At 45.9% G+C, this 21,332-nt stretch overlaps 2 protein-coding genes across 4 annotated transcripts in view; one reads left to right on the forward strand and one right to left on the reverse strand.

Moving 5' to 3' along the window:
• USP37 (ubiquitin specific peptidase 37) overlaps nt 1-7,323 on the reverse strand; it is a 33,753-nt gene extending 26,430 nt beyond the window's left edge. For all 3 annotated transcript variants that reach the window (XR_014616315.1, XM_084209499.1, XM_084209500.1), the window contains exons 1-7: nt 7,245-7,323; nt 6,222-6,429; nt 3,771-3,942; nt 2,601-2,701; nt 1,164-1,345; nt 734-808; nt 122-219 (exon numbers count right to left, since the gene is read on the reverse strand). Coding sequence is in view for 2 of the 3 variants with exons in the window: in XM_084209499.1 (XP_084065625.1) it covers nt 122-219; nt 734-808; nt 1,164-1,345; nt 2,601-2,701; nt 3,771-3,942; nt 6,222-6,377 (784 nt within the window). In the remaining variant the exon portion in view is untranslated. The remainder of the gene's footprint in view (nt 1-121; nt 220-733; nt 809-1,163; nt 1,346-2,600; nt 2,702-3,770; nt 3,943-6,221; nt 6,430-7,244) is intronic.
• A 168-nt stretch (nt 7,324-7,491) lies between these two features.
• Nucleotides 7,492-20,876, forward strand: CNOT9 (CCR4-NOT transcription complex subunit 9). Its single transcript, XM_084208978.1, has 8 exons — nt 7,492-7,608; nt 12,497-12,676; nt 13,051-13,166; nt 14,624-14,733; nt 15,480-15,589; nt 16,040-16,138; nt 18,502-18,593; nt 19,280-20,876. The coding sequence occupies exons 1-8, from the start codon at nt 7,585-7,587 to the stop codon at nt 19,446-19,448; spliced, it is 900 nt and encodes a 299-aa protein (XP_084065104.1). The 5' UTR covers nt 7,492-7,584; the 3' UTR covers nt 19,449-20,876.
• Nucleotides 20,877-21,332: the final 456 nt, after the last annotated feature.

A 21,332-nucleotide genomic window follows, 5' to 3' on the forward strand; every position in this document is an offset into this window, starting at 1 on the left:
AGTTAATGGCACAGCAGATTAGGAAAAAATGCCTCTGCAGCAACTTGCTGAAGTTGTACCAAAGGGGCAAAATTGTACTGGTCAAGGCTAGGTATCATTTGGCTTTACATTCATTTTTTACCTGATGTCCTATTCTCCTCAGCCTGCTTCAGGTTCAACTGTTTCTCTCTGCTACTATTCAAGTACTTCCATGCTGGATCACTCAAGGCTTTATTATTCCTACAGAGAAAAGAGTGGAAGGCAGTGCAGTTATGGAAGATATGGGATATTACTGTTCAATATTTACAACTTGTTTTAAAGCATTTCTCACCTATCACCTTTAATACTTGACCACGAACAGTAGAACTTCACTCACACATAAGTTTAACTCACATAATTCATTCAAAGAAGCCCTCTTACAATTAAATTTGACTTCAAACACATAGAACTTCTTCTTTGAATGGCAATTCCTCTTTATCAGTTTTGTTTTGAAAAGGGTCAAAGCACATATAATCCACATGCAGTTCTGACTGACATAATTGACAAAAGATCGATGATACAAAATTTGCATGGAAATCAACTGCTGGAGCAGTCTGTATTTCCCTTATTAACCCTGAACACGTACCTCATTTCAAGCACCCAATGTATTCATAAGCTGACTGGCCTGGTCCATGTGGCTGAGAGCATTCTTTTTAGAAAAATATCCCTTTACAAATGAACAAGGAATTTAAAATCAGAAACAACTGTTACTTACGTTGAAGAATCATTCTCTTTGGGATAATCTTCACTCATTTCTGAACCAGAGGGTTGTGCTCTTTTCCTCTTTTCACTGATGACAGAAAAATTTGTGGTCATTCTTTCTGAAAGGTTAGCAAATGTCCCCCTTCCAAATGAATATAATTCCTCAATGCCTTCCATGAATTTTGGACCTATCTTCTGCAATCTCCACTTTTATAGCATACAGAGAGGCATTTGGTCTGCACAATTCTTAAGCTGTACTGGAAATTCTAGTGCCAGTACCAGTCAGAGGCTATAAAAGCATATATTAACATCCTGTTAAAAGTAACAGCAAAACTAGAGGAAGATTTATATCCCCTTCTTATGTCTCAGTGTAGTGAGTTCCACCTGTAGCTCTACAAAGAGCTGAATTTTTACAGTATCATAGTAAGACAAAACCCTCCTACCGATTCTCCAACAAGCCTGTCCTGTGAGGGACTGATGATGCAGGAGATGCTGCAATGTTCACCCTGTTGCTTGGTGTTCCAGCTCCAGCAGAATTCTTAATAGAGCCTCTCGCTGGGGTACCCAGCACCTTGCGGAATGTGTTCTCCTCCTTACTCTCCACAGTCACTCTTTTGGGAGGCGTCTGAAAAGCCCAAGTGGAGTGGGCCAGGGAGAAGACCCAAGAGTGAAAAAACAGGACCATCTTCAGTCTAATCTATGATTTCTGCCCCTTTTTATTTCCTACAGCGTAGCGTCCAGAAGTGGAGAAATACTACTTGTAGTACATTCAGAAAGTTTAAACACTAATTAGACATAGGTAACATTTTGACTGAGTCATACAAGTCGTAAACTTTAAACTCTACTGCAGTAACCACTTTCCCTTCTCATTTTCCAATGCTAAGTAAGTTGAATTTCAGTTTTTAAAATCTCCTTTACAAGCTATGACATTAAAAAAACCCAAGGCGTGATTCCTAACTATCCACACAATCCTGGGTGGTATTACAATTAAAAATAATAAAAAGCTGTACTAAAACCCACATAATTAAAACAGTGCCCTGACTGCCTTGGGCCAAGCAAGCCCTATACATGATCCAATGCAAAGAGGTAATAATTGGTCGACTAAGGAATGTTGGCCAAATTTAGACTTGAAAACGGAACATGTCTAATCTCACCACTGTACATACAGCCTCGAGTTTTTAGAGTGCGATTGCCTTTAAGGTAACATGTAGAATTTGTTTTGGGACAATGTCAGAAATAGTCTCCCTCAGGGCAGTAATATAAGTGTATTCACAGAGATAACAAAGTAAATTAAAACTAGCAGATACACCATGAAATCTGGGGAGAAAAATAAGAACAAAATATTTTGAAGGAAAAAAACGTCTGGGGGAAAGTCCGTGAAATTTACACAAAAATGTCAGCAGAATGCCACAAATTCAGTAACTTTATTCAGTAAGTAAACCTGGATCATCTGCTTTTCAATGTACACATTTGGCTGAAGTCTGCTAAGCCCATTAAGACCTATGCTGACTAAGACATGGTCACACACATGTAAGGTGTTTGGCATAAAACAAAGGGAGATTCAGAACTATGTGAGAAGCAAGAAGTCTCAGTCATGTACTTTCCTTCTATTTCTACTTCTCTCCTAAAAGCTCATATGTGAAGAACATAGTCTGACTTCCATAGCCAGACACTGACCTTTCTAACTCATACAGATGTCTCCTCACAAACAAGATACAGCATTGCCAACCACCCCATACCCATCCATTCCAAGCTCTCTAGATTACAACACTTTGGATGTAAAGTATTTACAGCGACATTACAACATACAGTAAAGAGAATGAGAGGAAGAGAGAAATAGAATAAAATTAGAGAAGAAAAATTTGAACAATTTAACAAACCTGGTTCTCTATGTAAGAGAATTGCCTATTAGCTTCCTTCTGTGTGGTCCTGCTGCCCAGCACACCTCCAAAACTGCCAGATCCTTGAGAGGCTTTCCCAGCTGACAAAAAAGTACACAATATTTGATCTGATTGTCATTTAACTGACTGATTTTTATTTGCAAAATGTTTAGCTGGAGCTGACTTTGGAAAGGGCATGCCAGATTTCTTGCCAACAGACTACAATATTCTGAATGCACAGACATAAGCACGTGTTTATGGATATCCCTCATACTGGTCATTTAGCCACTTGGCAGCAAACTTCCTGCCCTTAAAAAGGAAAAAATAAAGTAAGTAAAATAAAAGACAAGGAGACTGTGCGTGGGTGATTAACAACTTTTCAAATATCAACACACAACGTAAACAAATCCCTTATGTTAATCTCTGATTTTTGTTCAGCATGAGAAAGGTATAAAACAAAAAATGGGGTTCGAGGCCAGAAAGAAGCATTTACAGAAGTGCAGAGAAAGCCAGGAACACAGGGACAAAATGTGCTGAAGATGTGTGCTGGTTTTGGCTGGAGCAGAGTTAATTTTCTTCACAGTAGTGACAATAAGGCTATGTTTTGGATTTGTCCTGGAAATAGTGCTGATAACAAAGATGTTAGAGTTATTGCTGAGCTCTCCACACAGAGAGTCAAGGCCTTTTCTGCTGCTCACATCACTCCTCAGGAAGCAGGGGATGCACAGAAAGCCAGGAGGGACACAGAGGGGACAGCTGACCCCAACTGACCACAGGGATATCCCACACCATGCAGCATCATGCTCAGTTTATAAAGCTGGGGAAGAAGTAAGGGAGGCACAGTGATGGTGTTTGTCTTCTCAAGTCACCATCACACATGGTAGAGTGCTGCCTTCTTGGAGATGGCTGAACACCTGCTTGCCCACGGGGAGTGGTGAGTGAATTCCTCATTTGTTCTGCTTGCGTGCACAGCTCTTGCTTTACTTACTAAACTGCCTTTGTCTCTACCCACAAGTTTCCTCATTTTCACTTTCTCATTGTCTTCCCAACCCCACTGGGAGGACTGAGTGAGCAGATGCTTGGGGCTTAGCTGTTGTTTGATAAAGTTAAACCATGATAAACAACACCTCTCCATAATGCTATAACATGATTTACAACAATTGCACTCACCAGTATGAAACCTGTCTTGATGGACTGCATCCAAATACATCCGCATTTCATTTGCATCTTTGAAAGGTACCTTATCAATTGTCAGAAAGCTGGTATCCTTTAGTGTTAGCATCAGGCAGCACAGTTTTCTGCCATTTGGTCGTAAGGTCACAGTTTTAATGTTATGGCTTAACTGAAAACAAGAAAGTGACTATAAGCATAAATCCAACTTTAAAAGGTCAAAATACTTACAAATTCAAACAAAATAGTTCAAATAGACAGGCTAAGAGAAACTCTCTGCAAAATACTTCTTGCTCCACTTCAAGGAAACATTAAACCTCATACAATTAATACAATCTGTGACCTTAGCATCTGACAGGACTGCAAGGACAGTATCACTATTGCTCAACAGTCTCTAGAGTCCTGGATAAGATTTCTGAAACTTGCTTTTCTACTGAGTGTGACATCTGTAAATGTAAAGGAAAAATAACTTTATGAAGTCCCATTGAGTAAAAACTTCCACATCACGTGCAAAATACAATTTAAGATGGGGAAAGTTTCAAGTATTGAACACAAATGTCTCACTTCACAAGTTGCTCCCAGAGAAGACAGATTTGAAATAACTTAAAAAATCTGCTGAAGGATTAAGTCAGTAAGAAACATGCTTACTCTCTATGCAACATCGTAACAATTAAGTGGTGCCAAAACTTTCAGGGTTATCGTTAAGCACAAGAATTATTTTAATAAGACTTTGTGGTCCCTAATGATGCCACTGCTATTGTGTCACAAAGTTTTGGCAGGTGTGGGGAAACAAAGTATTTCTCTTAATACTATCCAGGACAACTTAGTTAAAGCTCTGAAACATCTCTAAGACTTCATCTGACAGAAGAAATTTGATGACACACCAGTCACTGTAGAAAGAAATATAATGCTGGATCCATCCAAACCTTCCATTATAGAAATCTAAAAACAGGCAGGGAAATCACGGCAGTCCTCTCAGAGCAGCTTGTCAAAAAACAGGGAATGCTACTTCTGAAGCAAGATCATCAGGAATTTGTCACACCTGAAGGGGCATGCCAACAGCCTGGGGATGTCTCACACAAACTACCCTCCAGCACAAGCCTCCTCTTCCTTTGCTGCAGTCCCAGCTGCATGGTGGCTTATCACCCTCTCTGCTAGATCCTGCATTCAGTCCTTTCCCCAAATTTCTGTGAAAACCCTCCACTGAGCTCACAAAGAGATCTGAAAAGTGCCAGAGACAGCAGACATGAGAGGCTGGGAAGAAAACCTGCCCCTTTAGGCCATGGTTAGCTGCTCTGTGGGCTCATCCTCCCCGTGGAACCTCCCTTGGAGCTGCTGTCACACCTCATCACTCATCCAGGCAGAAAGGAGTGTGTGAGAACAGGCACCTAGGGATTGCACAAGGGGAAGACAAGACTGCTCTCCTCAGGAGCAACAGTGGATTAAACCAAACCTGCAGCCACAGCAACACACATGACAAGGCAGAGACTCTTTCCAAGTCTACAGTAACACAGGTGGGAACAATTCATAGCTAACAATTTCCCGACAGCCTTGATTTCCAGGTAACACCAGTTACCAGACTCTTTGCTGAGACTTTTCAGCGCACTAAGGCAGCAAAAACCTAACCTTTCCAAAAGAAATTAAATTTTTTTTCATAGCATCTGCACACAGAAATAAATGGCTCAGAGAGCAGACTGGTGAACATTACTGACAAAAAAAAACAAGTGGCATGAAAAAGCAGAAGCCAACATATAGATCAGTTTAGGTTGTTGCAAACTTGCTAAATAAGCTGGGATTTGTTTTCCTCCAACTGCTCTTGTGTCATTTACATATTTCTAAAACAGGTATGTATTTCTTATAGAAAAAGCATTCTGCTTTTGATTTGGGGCACTTTGCAGAAAATCTAGGAAGACTGACCTGATGTCAACTACAGAATGAGAAAAATTTTGGCTGAATATTTCAAGAGAATCTTTAACAGCGATCTGCATCTGCATTTAAAACCTAAAACTCTAACAAGTAGCGTTCAGCAAAGTCTCACAATAGGCTACAGGTGTATTAACATCATTACACTTCAGCTGGGGAAACAGCTAATATAAAATGGTTAGGATCTTCTCCTCTAGAGAACACAAATGTGCCAGTAAGAGAAAGGTTACAGGTTCCAAATATCCAAAACGTGAGCCACGATGCTCTACACTTCAGTAACTTTTCTCTGTTCTTTTGGCTCTTCCCATTCAGTGCTATCTCAATGCTAACCTTGATAGATCCTTTAACAATACGTGTAAATAATTTACTGGAGAGTTATACAAAGGGATTAGTGTTCAGGAAACCAGGAACAAGAAACAGTGACAGAGGGAAGTCTGCGGGACACTTAATAGCCTTGAAGAGGACAGCTGTTCACAAGAGAGCACAATCCATGCACTGTTAAAACAAAAGCCTTAATGTCTGGCATACCTGAAACGTGGTTGGAATTCCTCCAACATTGTAGTGAACTACTAGATTCACTTTGTTGTCCTTCTCCACAATTTCAAAGCTCCCTTCTTTCCATTTCGTAATCCCAGTCTGCATGCTGCGCATCCGGACAGGCCCGTGCACCTTTAACAGAGCCATGCTTTCTCACAGAAAAGAGCTAACAACAGTAAGCGTGTTCCACCTTAAAAACCTGTTAAAAAGGAGAAACGTATAACCTGGCAGGCCAAATAATGGCTAAAGGAAGACGTAAGCATGGCTTGAACTTTCTGCAGAAGTTTGGTAGAACCTTTTCACTGTTTTTAAACACAGTAAGGAAGAGCTGGACAGCAGTGAAGGAAACTTAAGATCGATAAAATCTCTCCCAGTATGAACAGCAGCGCACCGATTCCTTACTGCTGAAAGGCGAGCAGACACAATTTAAGACACAGAAGTCCTTAAAACCCCTTAACTTCAATGGATTTAAGGCAGGGGAGGAAAAAAAAAGTGCCCGAGGAAAGCCAGTATGAGATGGGAAACAAAGTTTTGGGGGAGGTCTCCAAAGAAAGAAAACGAGCTCGTTTCTGACGGGACCCTCGGCCACCTGGCAGGGCCGGGACGGGGGTCTCCGGCTTCCCCCGCTGCTCTCCGCCCGGGAAAGCCACGGGCCGGGGACGAGAGCCACAGCCAAGCGTTCCGGAAAGCACGGCGAGGCGTTTTCCCGGTAAAAGCCAGAAGGAATGAATGGAGCGGCCCCTGCGCGCAGCCCGGGAGGCGCTGCCGGGGAGGTTCCCCCAGGCATCCCGCGCTCAGGCGCCGCCGCTCCCGGTCAGGCCTGGCGGTGGTCCCGGCTCTTCCCGGGTCCGGCCCCGCTCCGCTCCCGCCGCTCACCCATACAGGGACCCGGTGAGCACGGGAGCGCCGCCCGCCCCGGGCCGGGCCGCTCTGAGGGCAGGCGGTCGCCGCGCGGCGGGAGGGGCACGCGGCCGGCGGGAGCGGGCAGGAGTCGGTGGCGGCGATCCCCAGTACCTGCGTTCCGGCGCGTTCCGGCAGGTCCCGCGGGGCCCGGGGCGAGGCCCGGGGGGAAGGGGGGGGGGGCGGGGGAAGGGGGCGGCGGCGGCGGATGGCGGGAACCGGCCACAGCAGCGCGAGACGGCGCGCAACGCGCGCCCGCTCACGTCAGCGCGGCAGCGCCTTCCCGGCGCGCCCCGCGCGCGCCCGCTCCGCGCGCAGGCGCCGGCGCCGCACCGTCCCCGGCCGGCCCCGTCCCGGCGTCCCCCGCGCGGCGGGTGAGAGGTCGCGGCGGTGCCGAGTCCATGGCGGTGACGGCGGCGGCCTGAGGCGGCGGCTCCGCTCCCACCCTCCGACCATGCACAGCCTGGCCACGGCCGCGGTGAGCGCGAGGCTCCGCGTCCCGCCGGGCGCACGACGGGACGGCTCTGGGGATGGGGCCCCGTTGCGCGGGTCGTGCTGGGAGCGAGAGGCCGCTTGGGGGGAACTTGAGGCCGCGGGGTGGCGGAGCCCCGGTGAGCTCCGTCCCCTCGGCATCACCGCGGGGTCCGTTTGGCAGCTGCCGCACTCCGGCCGCTCCGTGCCGGCGGTGCGGGCTCTGCTGTGGCGGGGCCCGTCCAGGGCCTCCAGGGTTTCCCTGTTGGGCCATCCAGCTCTGCCTCGTGTGCCTCACGCAAGGCTTCCCCTCCTTCCCACTGCCTGCCCTGCTCCCTCCCTGCGCCTGGATGCCTCTTGTAGCCAGTCAGTGTTTTAAGGTTCCTTAAAGAACCACTAGCAAAGATGTCGGCAAAAGCAGGTTTGATACAAAAGCAGAAGCACGACAAATTTTGTTGATAAGCTTTGCTCTACTTCTTAAAAAGCACGTAGAGGAAAGGCAAACAAAAGTCTATAATTAATTAACCTAGAACCAAAATAAATTAAAAAAAAATATCCACAGAAAGTGTGGAGGGGGAAGAGCAGGGAAGAAAAGGATTAGGATAAGAAAGGATAAGGAAAACCTTCCCACTGAGGCAAAAGGTTCAGAGTGGATCTTCCTTAAGTGACCTTAAAACACTTATCTGTGACATCTCCTGCGTGCCCAGCCACCTCCTCTGTCCTCTGGGGAGCTGTTTTACTGCTGGCCTTGACTGCAGAGGGAAAGAGTAGATAGTGAAAAGCCCCTCAGGGCAGCAGGTGCTGCCTGTTCCTGCTTCTGTTTTGCCCCATTGCAGTGCAGGACCAGCCATAGCCGGTGCTTGCCCTCTGCCCCCTCAGGAAGCTGCCAGGATTGGGTATGGTGCCTGGTGTTCAGGCTGGCAGCAGTGGAACCTCGGTGCCTCGGCCTGGGTGGGTTCAGAAATAGAAGCTGAGTTTGAAGGATGTGGTTATTGCTTTGTATCTGCCACATTATTGGGTTTGTGTTTTGGTTTTCTCTCTTCCAAATGCTCATTCATGGCATGTGTAAGACTTCCTAGAGCTGATTGAGTCTTGTGTGTACTGAGTGTGGGAGGTGTATTGCAGAACCAGCAGTTAGAGCTGTTTCAAATGAACTTAGATCAAGGGTCTGGTTGGACTACTGAGCTAATGAGTAAGTAAAGTTTCGATGAACAGGAGTTAGAGAACTTTTTAAGTTTCTCCTCTTTAAATGCTTGTGACTTTAACTGGTTCTTGGAGTGCTGTCAGAAACTTCTGATTTGAAGTACTGTTCTCCAGAGTGTGGAAGGGTGTGCCAGATCAAGTAAACTCTCTTAATCAGCATTTAAATTTTTATAGCACTGTAATTCCTAAATGTTGGTTGAAATGCATAAAGGACTCCCATTATGTGTATCTCCCATTAATCCTCTGTCTGTGGTCTAGTTACCTCTTCTTTTTAAATACAATTTTAACAAAAAAAAAAAATTTCAGAATGGAGATCAACTTTATTTTAGGACTCAATTTATGCATCGTTTATGCTAGCTGGTAGTTCTGTATTGAAATGTTTCCTACCACGGTCAGTGAGCTTAGACTGGAGGTGACAGGGAAGGGTGTTTGGCTCTGAAGATGTGTTCACGACCTGTGGTAAATAAAGTCACCTCTTAGTAAGGTCAGGAATTGGCTCAGGAGTCCCTTTGGGTACTGTGAACACTGCTGTGATAACGCTGTGGTGACCTAGAGCAGTGGTCTTCGTACAGTGATGCTGATGGCAGAGCTGACAGGTGTCAAGCCTAAAGGCATCACAGAGTGCTGAGGACAGACTGAAACCCCTGAATGTAGCTGTGATTGGCTGCAGGGCATTGAAAGCCCTGCTAGAATCAGCTAATTCACTGCTGTGGAAGTTCAAAGTTCATTTTTGGTGTTTCTGAGCTGATGGGCTATCAAAATAGTTTTAAAAGCATGCTATCCAATTAGTCAGTGTCTGGCTTTGGCTGACCAGGACTTTTACCAGTGTGCCTAGCAGCAACTGCTCAATTAGGAAGAGAAAGCCTTTTGCCTAAATCAGTTTGTTTTGTGAGTGTTAGAGACGTCTTTTCTCCAAGAAGGAGAAAAGGTGTTACAAGATTTTTCCTGACCTAATACTGTTGAACAGTGTTGCTTTCCCTGTGCGTAAAGAAAAGTCTGCCTGGTGGGGTTCTGTTCTGGGGCTTGCAAGATTTCTGGGGCCCTCAGGGTTCCCCAGAATTTTGGGCCTTAGAGGGAGAAGAAGAAATAATAAGGAAATAGGGAATTAGGAAAAAAAACATGTCTTTTCATATAAACTAAAACAAAAGGAGCAACTGTAGAGCCTACGAAAAGCAGTTTGCTCTGGCTAAGGCAGATATTGGACACCATAAACTTAATTGTGTGGAAGATCTACTTAGTGTTCTCTAGGGATCACAAGCACATGATTGTGCTTTTAAGGGGTCGATGTATTTAAGCTTACAGGAACTGAAACTTCCACTGAGTCTAGAAAAATAGATGGAAGCTTTAGATAACACAATTATAACAACATTATTGCTACACTGCTTGTCAACCCACCATCCCACATAAAAACAAATGAGCTCTGTTCATTCTCCCTCTCTTTTTGAGCTTCACTGTAGAAGTTAGCATTGCAATTGCACTCACAATTATAGGGGCACAAGAAACTTGGCAGGATCACTAATTTAGTTTGAGATTTTGGGGGAAAAAAATACAAATTGAGTAGGTGACTGTCCTGGTTCTGACCAGAACAGAGTTAATTTTTGAATTAGACAGGAAGGAGCATAGCTAGGGCCCAGAGATTATTCTGTACCACCTCACATCATTTTTCAGAGAGGGAGGAAGGATTTGATTTGAGTTTGGGCCAGTGTGACCCAGGAAGCAGTTGGGTATTGTAGGGGGGGTTCTGTGGGGTGAGCAATAACTTTCTTTTCTTGTACCCTCTGTCACTAATATTAGTTAGTTTTCTTATCTCATTTCTTATCTCATTATCTCATTAATTAGTTTTCTTATCTCATTGTTGCTATCTCAACCTGTGATCTTTACCTTTTGTGCCTCCAATTTCCCTTTTCATCTTGGAGCAGGGGGACTGGGAAGGGAAGGAGGGAGTGGCAAGTGGTTTGGAGTGGTTTCAGTGGGAACACTAAATGGGAGATTACCATCCCTAAACCATGACAGTGAGAAAAAAGAGGATAGGAGGAAATATGAACAGCTAAAAAAGTACTTGAGCCCAAGAGTACAGGGACTGAAAACACCACATTGGCTTATGTATCAACATTTAATAATGCAATGAAGGTGGCTGGAGGAGAGGGAAATCTCACAGCTGGGGAAGAATCTCTTCGGATATGACTGTGGAAATAAAATGGGAATAAACAGAGGAGGGAAACCTTTGCAGGCATAGAGAAAGAAAGCTGTTGGTGTCTGCCAAAGGTTGAGAAGTCTCTTTCCATCCCTCCTGCATGCCTTCTGGGACTGCCTCTCCGTGTGGCTTCATGTTTCACTGCAGCCACTTTCAGTTCCTGAGCTCCCCTGTATTCTCCTGTGTGTCTCAGTGGTGAGCAGCTTGGTGACAACATTGCTGTCAGTGTGGTACAGGCTCTGCTTGCATCTGTTGTGGGGAGCACATGACAGAGTTTCAGTTAGGGTTACAAAATAAAGTTATACAGTCCTGTTCCCAGCTGGGATGCACAGCGGGATGCAGAGCTGGTTGCGTGCTGGTTGGGCTGGCTCAGGAGCAGCAGGTGCCAACAGGGCTGTTCTTGGCTTCAATAATAACCACTGCAGCAGTGTTTGAAAAGGTTCTGACCTGGCTTTTGGAAGTGTTCACAAAGGAGGTTTTAGTGATGGTTTTTGTCTTCCTCAAAATTCTGTATCTGAGTCACCAAACTATCTCCTCAGGAAACAAGCAGAGCATTTGTTCGCACTAAGTGCTGCTTGTGCCAGCAGAGGCAGGAGACAAAGTTTCAGTGAAACACTTGTGCCTTGCCTTCTCCACAGAAATTATTATATAGTCCCTCTTCTTCCTCATTTTTTGTATTGACAGCTTGTTGATCTTGATACTGTTCTTTCCCTGATGTTTCAAGAGAGGCAGAAGCAAAATTTGGATTTCCCCTGAGTAGTAGAAAATGTGTCTTGGCCAGGAATACAGATCTGCTCTTCTCTGGGCTTATTTTGTACAGAATCAAATCATCCTGAGATCTTGCACAAAGTCATTCTTGAAAAATTCCCTTTTAGCTCCATGCATGTGAACAATGTACCTGGTATCAATACAAACCATTGGTAACAGCAGCTCTTACTGGCTGTGGCCGGTGTCATGCTGATGGTGAAGTAATGAAATTTTTTCTACTGTTTGTGTGAATATTTTTCTCATGTGCATTGGGTGAATCTCATTGGCAGCTTCCAATGTCATGGATGTTTGTAGAGAGAAGCAGATGACCTCTGCCTTACTCTAAATCTGTGTAATCTTGCACTTGAAGCATTAAACAAATGCATGCCAAATGCAGGTGGAGCACATGATAGCTGGCTGAAGTGTGTGTTGCTCTCCAGGAGTTTTGCTGGCACACATAGGCAGCAGCTTGGCTCTCAGTGCTGAATGAAATTACTAAAGTACTGCTTGACAAGGGGATTAAGAGAGACTGTCTTAACAAGTCAGGCCAGGAAATAAAGCCTTTGAATTTCAAATAGGTGAAATACTAAGACTAATCTAAGGAAGGGATGGATCCATGTCCAGAACATCTTAATAGAGCTTTAGGTCGCCCCCTCTCCGTCTGGAGTTTCTTTTTCTGTCAGATTGTGGAAATGATTTGGGTGAGAACTGGATAAAATGTTTGGACTGAAGCTTTCTTCTTTCCTCCCAGCCTGTGCCAACAGCTCTGGCTCAGGTTGACCGTGAAAAGATCTACCAATGGATCAATGAGCTGTCCAGTCCCGAGACACGGGAGAATGCACTGCTGGAGCTGAGCAAGAAGCGCGAGTCCGTGCCTGACCTGGCCCCAATGCTGTGGCACTCGTTTGGCACCATCGCAGCACTCCTTCAGGTGGGTCAGGCTGTCTGGGTCTTTATTCCGTGCTGCAGCATCAACATGTTGCAGAGCTTGTGCATCCATCAGGTGGATCTGGGGAGGAACTGATGGGATCCCTTATTGCCATTGCTTGGGAGTATGATCTTTGTTGGGTTATGTGGTGGGGGGCACAGATGAAAGTTTGAATGCACTCTTGTGACTCCATGTCAAATTGACTCTGACCCAGCTCTGCCCTTGCCTGGGCAGCACGGTGGCTGCCATGTAACTTGAATGTAACTTGGTGAAAGCAGACTGTTATCTGCTGTCACTGCACTTCCTTGCCAGGCAAGTGCTTTGGTGTAGCTTTCTGATATTTTTCTCCTTTAACTTTCCACTCTGTTAATTTTTAGGAAATTGTAAATATTTATCCATCAATCAACCCTCCAACTTTGACAGCCCATCAGTCCAACAGAGTCTGCAATGCTTTAGCTCTACTACAGTGTGTTGCATCACACCCTGAAACGAGGTAAGTGTTTCCAAGTTGTGTGGGTTTTCTGAGGGGTTGATATTGACACCTCAGCCCATGTGTTTGATTTTAGAAGTACTTTAGCTCCTTTATTTTTTTTTATTTGAGAGAAGTGAACCAGACAACAGAGCTGATAGATAGGCAGCTGCCTGCTGCTTTTACTTGTTTGCATGGATTATCAGGATGACAGCTTTATGGTCCTAAATGCATTGCATTCCCTGGATCATCTTGAGGTCTTGTAAATTCTCAGAACATTGGGTTGTAGCTTCTGGGAGGTCAGCCAGAGCTAAGGGTACCTTTGTATTGAGTGCTGTGTGCAAGGATCCTTGAGCTTACAATTATTTAGGCAAGGAGCTTGGTTAGAGCATAGTATCAATAATGCCAGGGTTGTGGGTTCTATACCCATATGGGCTATTCACTTAAGAGCTGGGCTCCATGATCCTTGTGTTTTTCTCCCAACTCAAAATATTCTGTGAAGTCAAAAAAGAACTCCTTAAATTTCAGCTTACAGTTTTTTAGACCAGCTGTTGAAAGGGTGGAATGAACAGGACTGTCTTTCCCAGGCAAGTGTGAGGCAAGGGAGCAATAGAAGAGCCATTTTTGGGGTCCTCAGCCAGTGTCTGACTTCATGTTTTCTCAGTCTGAGCCCAGTCCATGTCAGTAGGGAAAAATATGATGTTGGTTCAGCCAAAATCAGTAGCTAGAACTTAGAGGAAACTACCCAGAGATCCACAATCTCATGCTTCTGTTACTGCTGAGCAGCAGCATAGTTGAAGTTGGTTTTGAGCTCCTGCAAAGCAATGTTAAACAGCAACCCACCCATGAGATGATATCCAAAGAAATAGGGTAGTTTTACATGACTCACCTTTACATGTAAAGTTTGAAAACTGAAAATGGAAGAAGTATTCTGTATGATTGTGCAAGAGAGCTTCCTTCTGTTAGCAGAGCAATCTCCAGCATTTTACCTGCAATTTTTATTTTTCACTACTGCCAGAAGACAGTGTGAGGACTCTTGGGGAAAGGTGTTGGTGCACATTTAAACTCTGGTGATGCCTAAATTTCAGCCAGTCTTTGTTTCTGAGAGGTACTCTTAACAGGCATTGTGGCTGACAGTCCTTGCCATTGAGAACCTGCAGAGTGAAATGCAGCAGTGAATGTAGAAAACTGAGGGTCTGGGTGGCAGGAGGAGGTAATAAAAACAACAGGGTGTTCTCAGTTCCTGGTCAGCTGAGGCAGGAATGCAGGTAATGGACAGGTCAGGTGTTAGGTTTTGTGCTGTGTCTAGTGCAGGATTTGCTTCGTGCCTTCCCATCAGAGAATTGTTACCCACTTTTGAGGAGCAGTAGCAATGGGGTCCACCAGGAATAGTCTGAGGCTCTGCATGGTAATACATACCAGATTATGTGCTCACTTTGTTTCCCTTGTTGTTCACGTGGTGTGTTCTGTGTTTTCTGCAGATCAGCTTTTCTGGCAGCTCATATTCCTCTCTTCCTGTACCCCTTCCTGCACACGGTCAGCAAGACCCGTCCATTTGAGTACCTGCGGCTCACAAGCCTCGGAGTCATTGGTGAGCAGCCAGACGAACGATGGAGCGCTGATCTCTTACTGAGTTAGAGCCCCTCATGCTGTGGGCATAGAGATCTGCATGACCAAAGTCAGAGGTCTCTTGTGCTTGGGATTTTCCAAGTCCTGTAGCAGTAAGAGAAGGAGTTGCTCCTTTTCTGTTGTGAAGGCAGACTCCTCTTCCTTTTCACTTATAAAAAAGCCACTGCCAAAAATATGTTTCTTTGAGTACCAGTACCTGCAGACTTGTTGGACCTTCACCCTTAGCTCTCCCAGCTAGGCGCTGGCATGGGTGGGTGCAGGCTGGGCTTTCTCTGGGTTTCTGGCAGTGATTGACTTGGGTGTATTTTCCCTGTCTTCTCCTTATCCTGTTTTTTTTTTTACTTTCTTCTTTCTGCCCAAATAATTCTTTTCTCAATGCATAAAGAATCTTAAAATATCTTAAAATGGATTTCTTCCTCCCAGAGGTTTCTGTGGGTGCCATGATCCTTTTGTGTTACTATTGAAGGAGAGCCAAGAGGGCATCCCCTGTCTGAAAAATAAACAACCCCCAAACACATTACTTTTACCTGGCCAAAATTATTTATTCTCCAGCCATGTGCTGCAACAAATCTAGGGTGACAGTTATCTGCTTGGCATTCAGACTGAATGGTTTCTGGGGAGAGCAGAGCACTGGCCCTCCTTGAAAGGTGTGATTTTTTTTAAACAGTTAATCATTTACTGATTTTGGATTTTTTTTTTTACTTCAAGGGGCCTTGGTGAAAACGGATGAGCAAGAAGTGATAAATTTCTTATTGACAACAGAAATTATCCCCCTGTGCTTACGTATTATGGAGTCTGGCAGTGAGCTCTCCAAAACGGTACCTTTCTTTTGTTTTAATAACGACACTTTGTTGTTCATCTCTGACTGATCAGGCAGCCAGTGCCCTTCAGAGCTGGCTTCTCTGCTGTTGCAAATGCTGGGACAAGTCTGGGTGGAGTTTTTACCTCCTCAAAATCCAAACATACCAAGACCTGAGGCTACCTGAGTGGCCTGATGCAGTAGTTGGCATCTTATGCAACCTGAATCCAGTCATCTTGTACACTCTGCTTTGTGTCAGTCTCTTTTCTTTAGCCAGAGATGCCAGGCATTGTGTACTGTCCTGCATTTCATTTTGGCTTCTAACTTGCACTGAGTAAAGCATTTGCTGCCTGCTGGAAGACTTTTCAACTCTGGGGCTGACTTGAAAAGAGCACCACACAAAGGGTGTCCCTTTTCAGGGCAGATAAGTTGTTTATATGCTTTGTTTTCTGCTTTCTCCCCATTCTAGGTTGCTACATTTATTCTTCAGAAAATCCTCCTGGATGACACAGGGCTGGCATATATCTGTCAGACTTATGAGCGGTTTTCCCACGTTGCCATGATACTGGTAAGATTATTTGTTTTTAAAGTGTTTATATCTAAAAAAGAAAAAAATTTGCTCCAGCAGCCAGCCTTTTCAGCAACTACTTTACTGATGTCTGGCTGGAGCACAGGATGAGGGAGGCAAATCTTTCTTGGGCTAATTGCTTGTGGCACTGTAGCTCTGCTTCCAGGTTTCCTTGGTATACTTCTGATTTGCATGTCAAGAGAACACATATTAGTTGTGACATACTAAGTCCCCAAGACAAAAACAGGTAAATCTCTTCAGAGAAGAAAAAGATTTTCCAAAGTTGTGGGTGTTTCCATTTGTAGGTGGGATGTGAATTGATTTCATTTAATGTAAGAATGATCACACAGTTCGGATTGTGGATCTGTGTCCCATCCCTGTCTCTCACAACATGTTGAAAGAGCAGGGCAAGTATATATCATACTTGTCTTCATAACTTCATAGCTACCAGCTACTTCCAGCTTTGGATTTCTGGGGCCACTTGTGGGGTTTCCATGTAGTAACCCCCTGTGTTGTCCTATCCACCCCTTGAACTCTCGGAAACTTTTTGCACCCACATTGTCTTTGGCCGAGGATTTTCACAGGTTTCCTGTTTGCTGCCTGGAATGCCACCTTCATTTTTTTCCTTTCTGAATCTGATTCCTACTAGCTGCTGCATATGATCTAATTTTTGTTTTGGAATACAAAGAGAGCAAACAAGTTCTGTCCATTCTGTGATCCCTGTAAAGGACGAGTTTGGCTACTTAAAATTTGTTCATCCAAGGAGTAATAGCCCCAGCTTGAACTTTATCTTTGAGTTTGCCAAGGGGAATACAAATCTATCCTGGAATAGTTATTGCCATGGGTTTTTGTGTGCTTGTTTGCTTTTTAAAGCGTGTTTTCAGGAGAAGAAAATGCCGCAGTAAGTTAGGCACATCGCAATGCTGGTTCTGTGACTAAATGTTAATATTTTCAGTAGGGATATTTACTTGTTTGTTTTTGCAAACGTAAAGAAAACATTGCCTCCTATTCACCCACTAACAGCAAAATATTAATGATTTTGCACTGATGTCCCTAACATCCGCTGTGGTGTGATTTTTACGTTCAAGAAGATCAGCTTTGATGAAAGTACATCTGACTCAGGGGAAAAGTGAAGGATGCAATTAGAAACTCTGAGGTAGGGGCGAGAAGGCGACCATGCCCTTTCCAGACATGAATTCTTCCTTGAACCCAGAAGCATGTGGGTGTGTAAAGCTGTGTTAGCCTGAGTAGTCCCACCTTTAGGTGAAGCACTGGGCAAGATCAATATTCCAGAGTGCAAGAGAGAAAGATGAAAATGTATCAGACTTTTTCATTGTCTATTTCAAATATCAGGATAGTGTACTCCTGTCTAATGAGGGTGTTGATTTACTTCCACGTCTGCTGATAATGGAGTAAGATGTCACACAAGTATTATATATGCTTTTAAAAGAGCAAGTTAGTATTTTCCATCCAGGAGTTCTCTGAGGAGCCTGTGGTTATTTATTTTGAAGAAATAATTGGTAATCCTGGGGAATTACTAAGAACAGGAAACTTGCAAAAGGGCAGATGAGGGGGACCTGCTAATTGCTGACTGCCAGGATATCCAAATGCAGGTGAATTTGGCTAATGGGGAAAAATGTAGTTTACAGGAAAAAGAAACAACTTGTTGGGCAGACATGATTGACTCCTAAATACAAGCATGGGCACCTTCAAAGGTGCAGCCATGTGCAAGTCCTACTTAGTGTGGGAAACAGAGACTGGGCCGGGAAGATCTGTCTATGCCTTGCTTCATTAACAGCTTCATGAGGGATGTAGCAGAAAGAAAAAATATACTGCTTGGATGCATGCTAAGACCAGATAAGGATCTTACTGCAAGTGTGGGTAAGCCCAGTCCTATGGCCTGGCTTTCCAGGGTATTGCTATTGTCTTAAAAGGGTGTTGAAATGAAGGGAATGTGTATGAGAACAGGGGGTGTTACAGACCTTGGGACCACACCTCATGGTGTCACTCAGCTTATCAAAGTGTTTGGAATGTATCTGTCTTCCATGAGGGGGAAATCCCAGGGTCTCTTTAATCTCACAAAGAGTTGCTTAGTAGTCCTAGAAGGTAAAAATTTAACAGAAATGAGATGAGCTTTCCTCGAGCTGCTGAGAGAGCCCTTTCCAAGTCGTGGCAAGCTGCTATTCTCAAAAGCATCTTGGCAAACAGCACCAGGCTCCCTGCAGGGGTATCTAGATAAAAGGTAATGGGCTGTGCTGCACAGGAAGCCAGGGTAAGGGATTTAATGATATTTCCCAGTCTCTGTTAATTGTGAAGCTGTTATTTTAAGACTTTAACTGGTGGTACTGGCCTCTGTCAAACAGGGTAAAATGGTCCTGCAGCTCTCCAAGGAGCCATCGGCACGGCTGCTGAAACATGTCGTCCGCTGCTACCTTCGCCTTTCCGATAACCCCAGGTAAACATTTTAGGAGTTTGGGCAAGGGCTTCTCTTGCCCTTGGAAGCACAGTTCTTCTTCACAGTGCCCACCTGGGGGGAATCAAGGTTCTTGGTCTGTCAGCTGTATTTCAGTATGGAAAATGGGTGGAGTTTTTGCTTTGATTTTTTTTCTTGCTAGTCACAGGAGCTTTTATGGTGCATGGGAGAAGCAGTGACTGCTGGGGGATTGTGTAAATTTCAGCTGTGCAGGTTACTACTGCCTGAGCTCATATGTAGCTTGAGCAAGATACAAAGGAGGGCCTGAGGTGGAAAGTACACTTTACTCTGCCTCTTCCGCATCAAGACAGGCTGTTAGCAGTAGAGGAAATTCAGTTGAGAGAATACAAACTGATGTCCTGCTGACCAGTAGCTCTGCCCAAAGTTTCTGGGAGTGTATTTGTTGCTTCATTCTCTCCTAGCATCACATCACTTTGGTGCTGGGTGTCGGGGTACAGGGGCTGCTTGGCGGGGTTTAGTGTCAGGGATGAGAGCTGTGCTGGCTGGCTCAGTGCCACCTGCTGCAGTGCTGCTGCTCAGTGCTTTCCTTGGTTGGCTCTAGCAGGGAGACCTCCAGGCAAAGGAATGCTGTGTCCCCAGTGGGGCTTGCTCCCCTCTTGCCCCTGTGAGTTTATTTGTTGGGCCCCGTTTCTTGTCTCTTGATGTAGGGCACGTGAAGCTCTCAGGCAGTGTCTTCCTGACCAGCTGAAGGACACCACCTTCGCCCAAGTCCTGAAGGATGACACCACCACAAAGCGCTGGCTGGCTCAGCTCGTCAAGAACCTGCAGGAGGGTCAAGTCACTGACCCACGGGGCATCCCTCTTCCTCCGCAATGACTGCTGGGGGACGTCAGGCACTGGGGAAGAAACAGCTCAGGTTTACAAAGAACCAGGAACAGGTGACCTCTTCTGCAACAAATGGGGCACGCCAGCTGGCTGCTGGCCTTTCAGACCATCCCACCCAGCCAAAGGGCTGCTCTGTAGCAGTGCAGCAAGCCTCCGGGGATCCCAGCACCAGCAAATGCTGATACTACAGCTTCAAAAAAAAATCAATAAAAACAATCTGTGTAGATCCCAGTCTCTCCGGGAGGCTTGGGTGGCATCTCTTTCCCCACCTCCAGGCAGGGGATAGTGCAGATGTCCACTCTTCCAGCAAACTCAGCCTCTGCCCAAGTGGTGCACAACAGCGGGCATGTGCACCACATCCCTCCAGTTCCTTGTCAGTTCTTGTTTACATGTCTGTTTAGATGAGTGAACTGAATAAAAGCTGATCCAGTTGTTTTATCCCCACCTTACACTGCTACTCAGCTGCAGGTAGTCCAGGGACAGCTTTTTTCCCTGCCAGCACATCCTTGCTCCTGGCTCTGTATCTGTCTGGCACAGTGAGCTTCTCTCTTCTTTTCCTTTGGTGTGGAGGAAGTGGCTGCAGCCAGGCCACTGCGGTGCTTGCCCCAAGAGGAAGGGTGGATTACTTGCAATGAACCCATGTGTCATAAGGTTGCTTCACAGAGCTCTAGGGGAGGAGAAGACAGCAGGATTGTGCCTCCTGTGCTGTAAATAGTTCACTCCCACAGCTGACCAGCAGCCAGAGGCTGATGTGTGCTGGCCTCTCATCTAGACCTGGGAAGGCTGCTGGCTGGCTTATCACATGGAACTCAGTGTGAGGGCACCTGCCTTGAGGTGGTGGTCAGGCCACCGACTGATCTCCTGCTGCCTGCAGGCTCCAGGTATGCTGCCTTCTGCTCCCGCTGCTGCCCGCCAGGCGCCTCTCAGTCCTGTCCCCTCTCTTCCCCCCTCCTCCCGCTCCTCTCTGCCAGCCAGGTGCATCCATTTCAGCTTTGAAACCTGCCTTGGCATCTGCCACGGCCCCACTGCAATTAAACTGCACCAGCAGCCACTTACCTGCCGCCCCTGGGCCGAGGGGCTAATGCAGCCGCAGTGGGCTCTCAGAAGCAGTGGAGGAGCTCCCAGGCTCTGCGGCAGCAAAGCCTGCTCTTGGCTGCAGGCAAGCCTGGGCAGCTACTTAATTTCTCCCCCCTCTTCGAGTAGCCCATTTTGCTGATCATCTGCAGTGTCGTGCCAACAGTGTCTTAAATCCCATCATTTCCCTTCCCTCCTCCTCTCACAGCCTTGCATAACAAGGGCAGAGCACAGCCTCTTCCTTGCCCTCGGGTTCCTGTTTTATAACCATTGCCTTTTCCTTCCTTTTCACCCTGACCTTGCCAGGGTGTGAAAATGCTTCTGTTTGGTTGATTGTTTTTTTTTTTTTTAATAATAAAACCCCAGCTAGCAAGATTGGCCCTTGTCTGGTCTCTCGGGGGGCGTGGGGGCAAGCGGCGCGGTGGGGATTTATTGCAGATGGGAGGAAGGGCGGGATGTGCCGTCTTGGGGGTATGAGCGCGAAAGAGTGGCCTTTTCCCGGTGGGAGCTGGCTACGTCCCTGGGGCGCCGCATCTCTTCGGGGACAGGTAGTGTGGAGGGGATGCTGCCCTGTTTTGCTTCGCAGGAAGGCAGCGAGCCTGCCAGGGAGTGAGCACTTGCCTCCCTGAAGCGTCTTTGCAAGCGCTGCCGCACTCCCCCGGCGTCCAGGTCTGTGAGAGCATCGTCCACCCCAAATTTCAGTCCCTGCCCCTCGCCCTTCGCCCGCAGCTCGGCCTGTCCTAAGTCTGCCCCAGCTTGGATCCCCATGGGTGCAAGGGGATCTGGGGACAGACAGGCTCA

Source organism: Fringilla coelebs (assembly GCF_963513975.1).
Source record: "Fringilla coelebs genome assembly, chromosome: 7".
Taxonomy (NCBI): Eukaryota; Metazoa; Chordata; class Aves; order Passeriformes; family Fringillidae; genus Fringilla; species Fringilla coelebs.

Excerpts from the sequence above, each read along its gene's own strand:
- CNOT9 (XM_084208978.1), top strand. The coding sequence starts at position 7,585 with ATGCACAGCCTGGCCACGGCCGCG. Across the intron at positions 16,139-18,501 it reads CCCACGTTGCCATGATACTG|GGTAAAATGGTCCTGCAGCT; the intron begins GTAAGATTATTT and ends TCTGTCAAACAG. Across the intron at positions 18,594-19,279 it reads CGCCTTTCCGATAACCCCAG|GGCACGTGAAGCTCTCAGGC; the intron begins GTAAACATTTTA and ends CTCTTGATGTAG.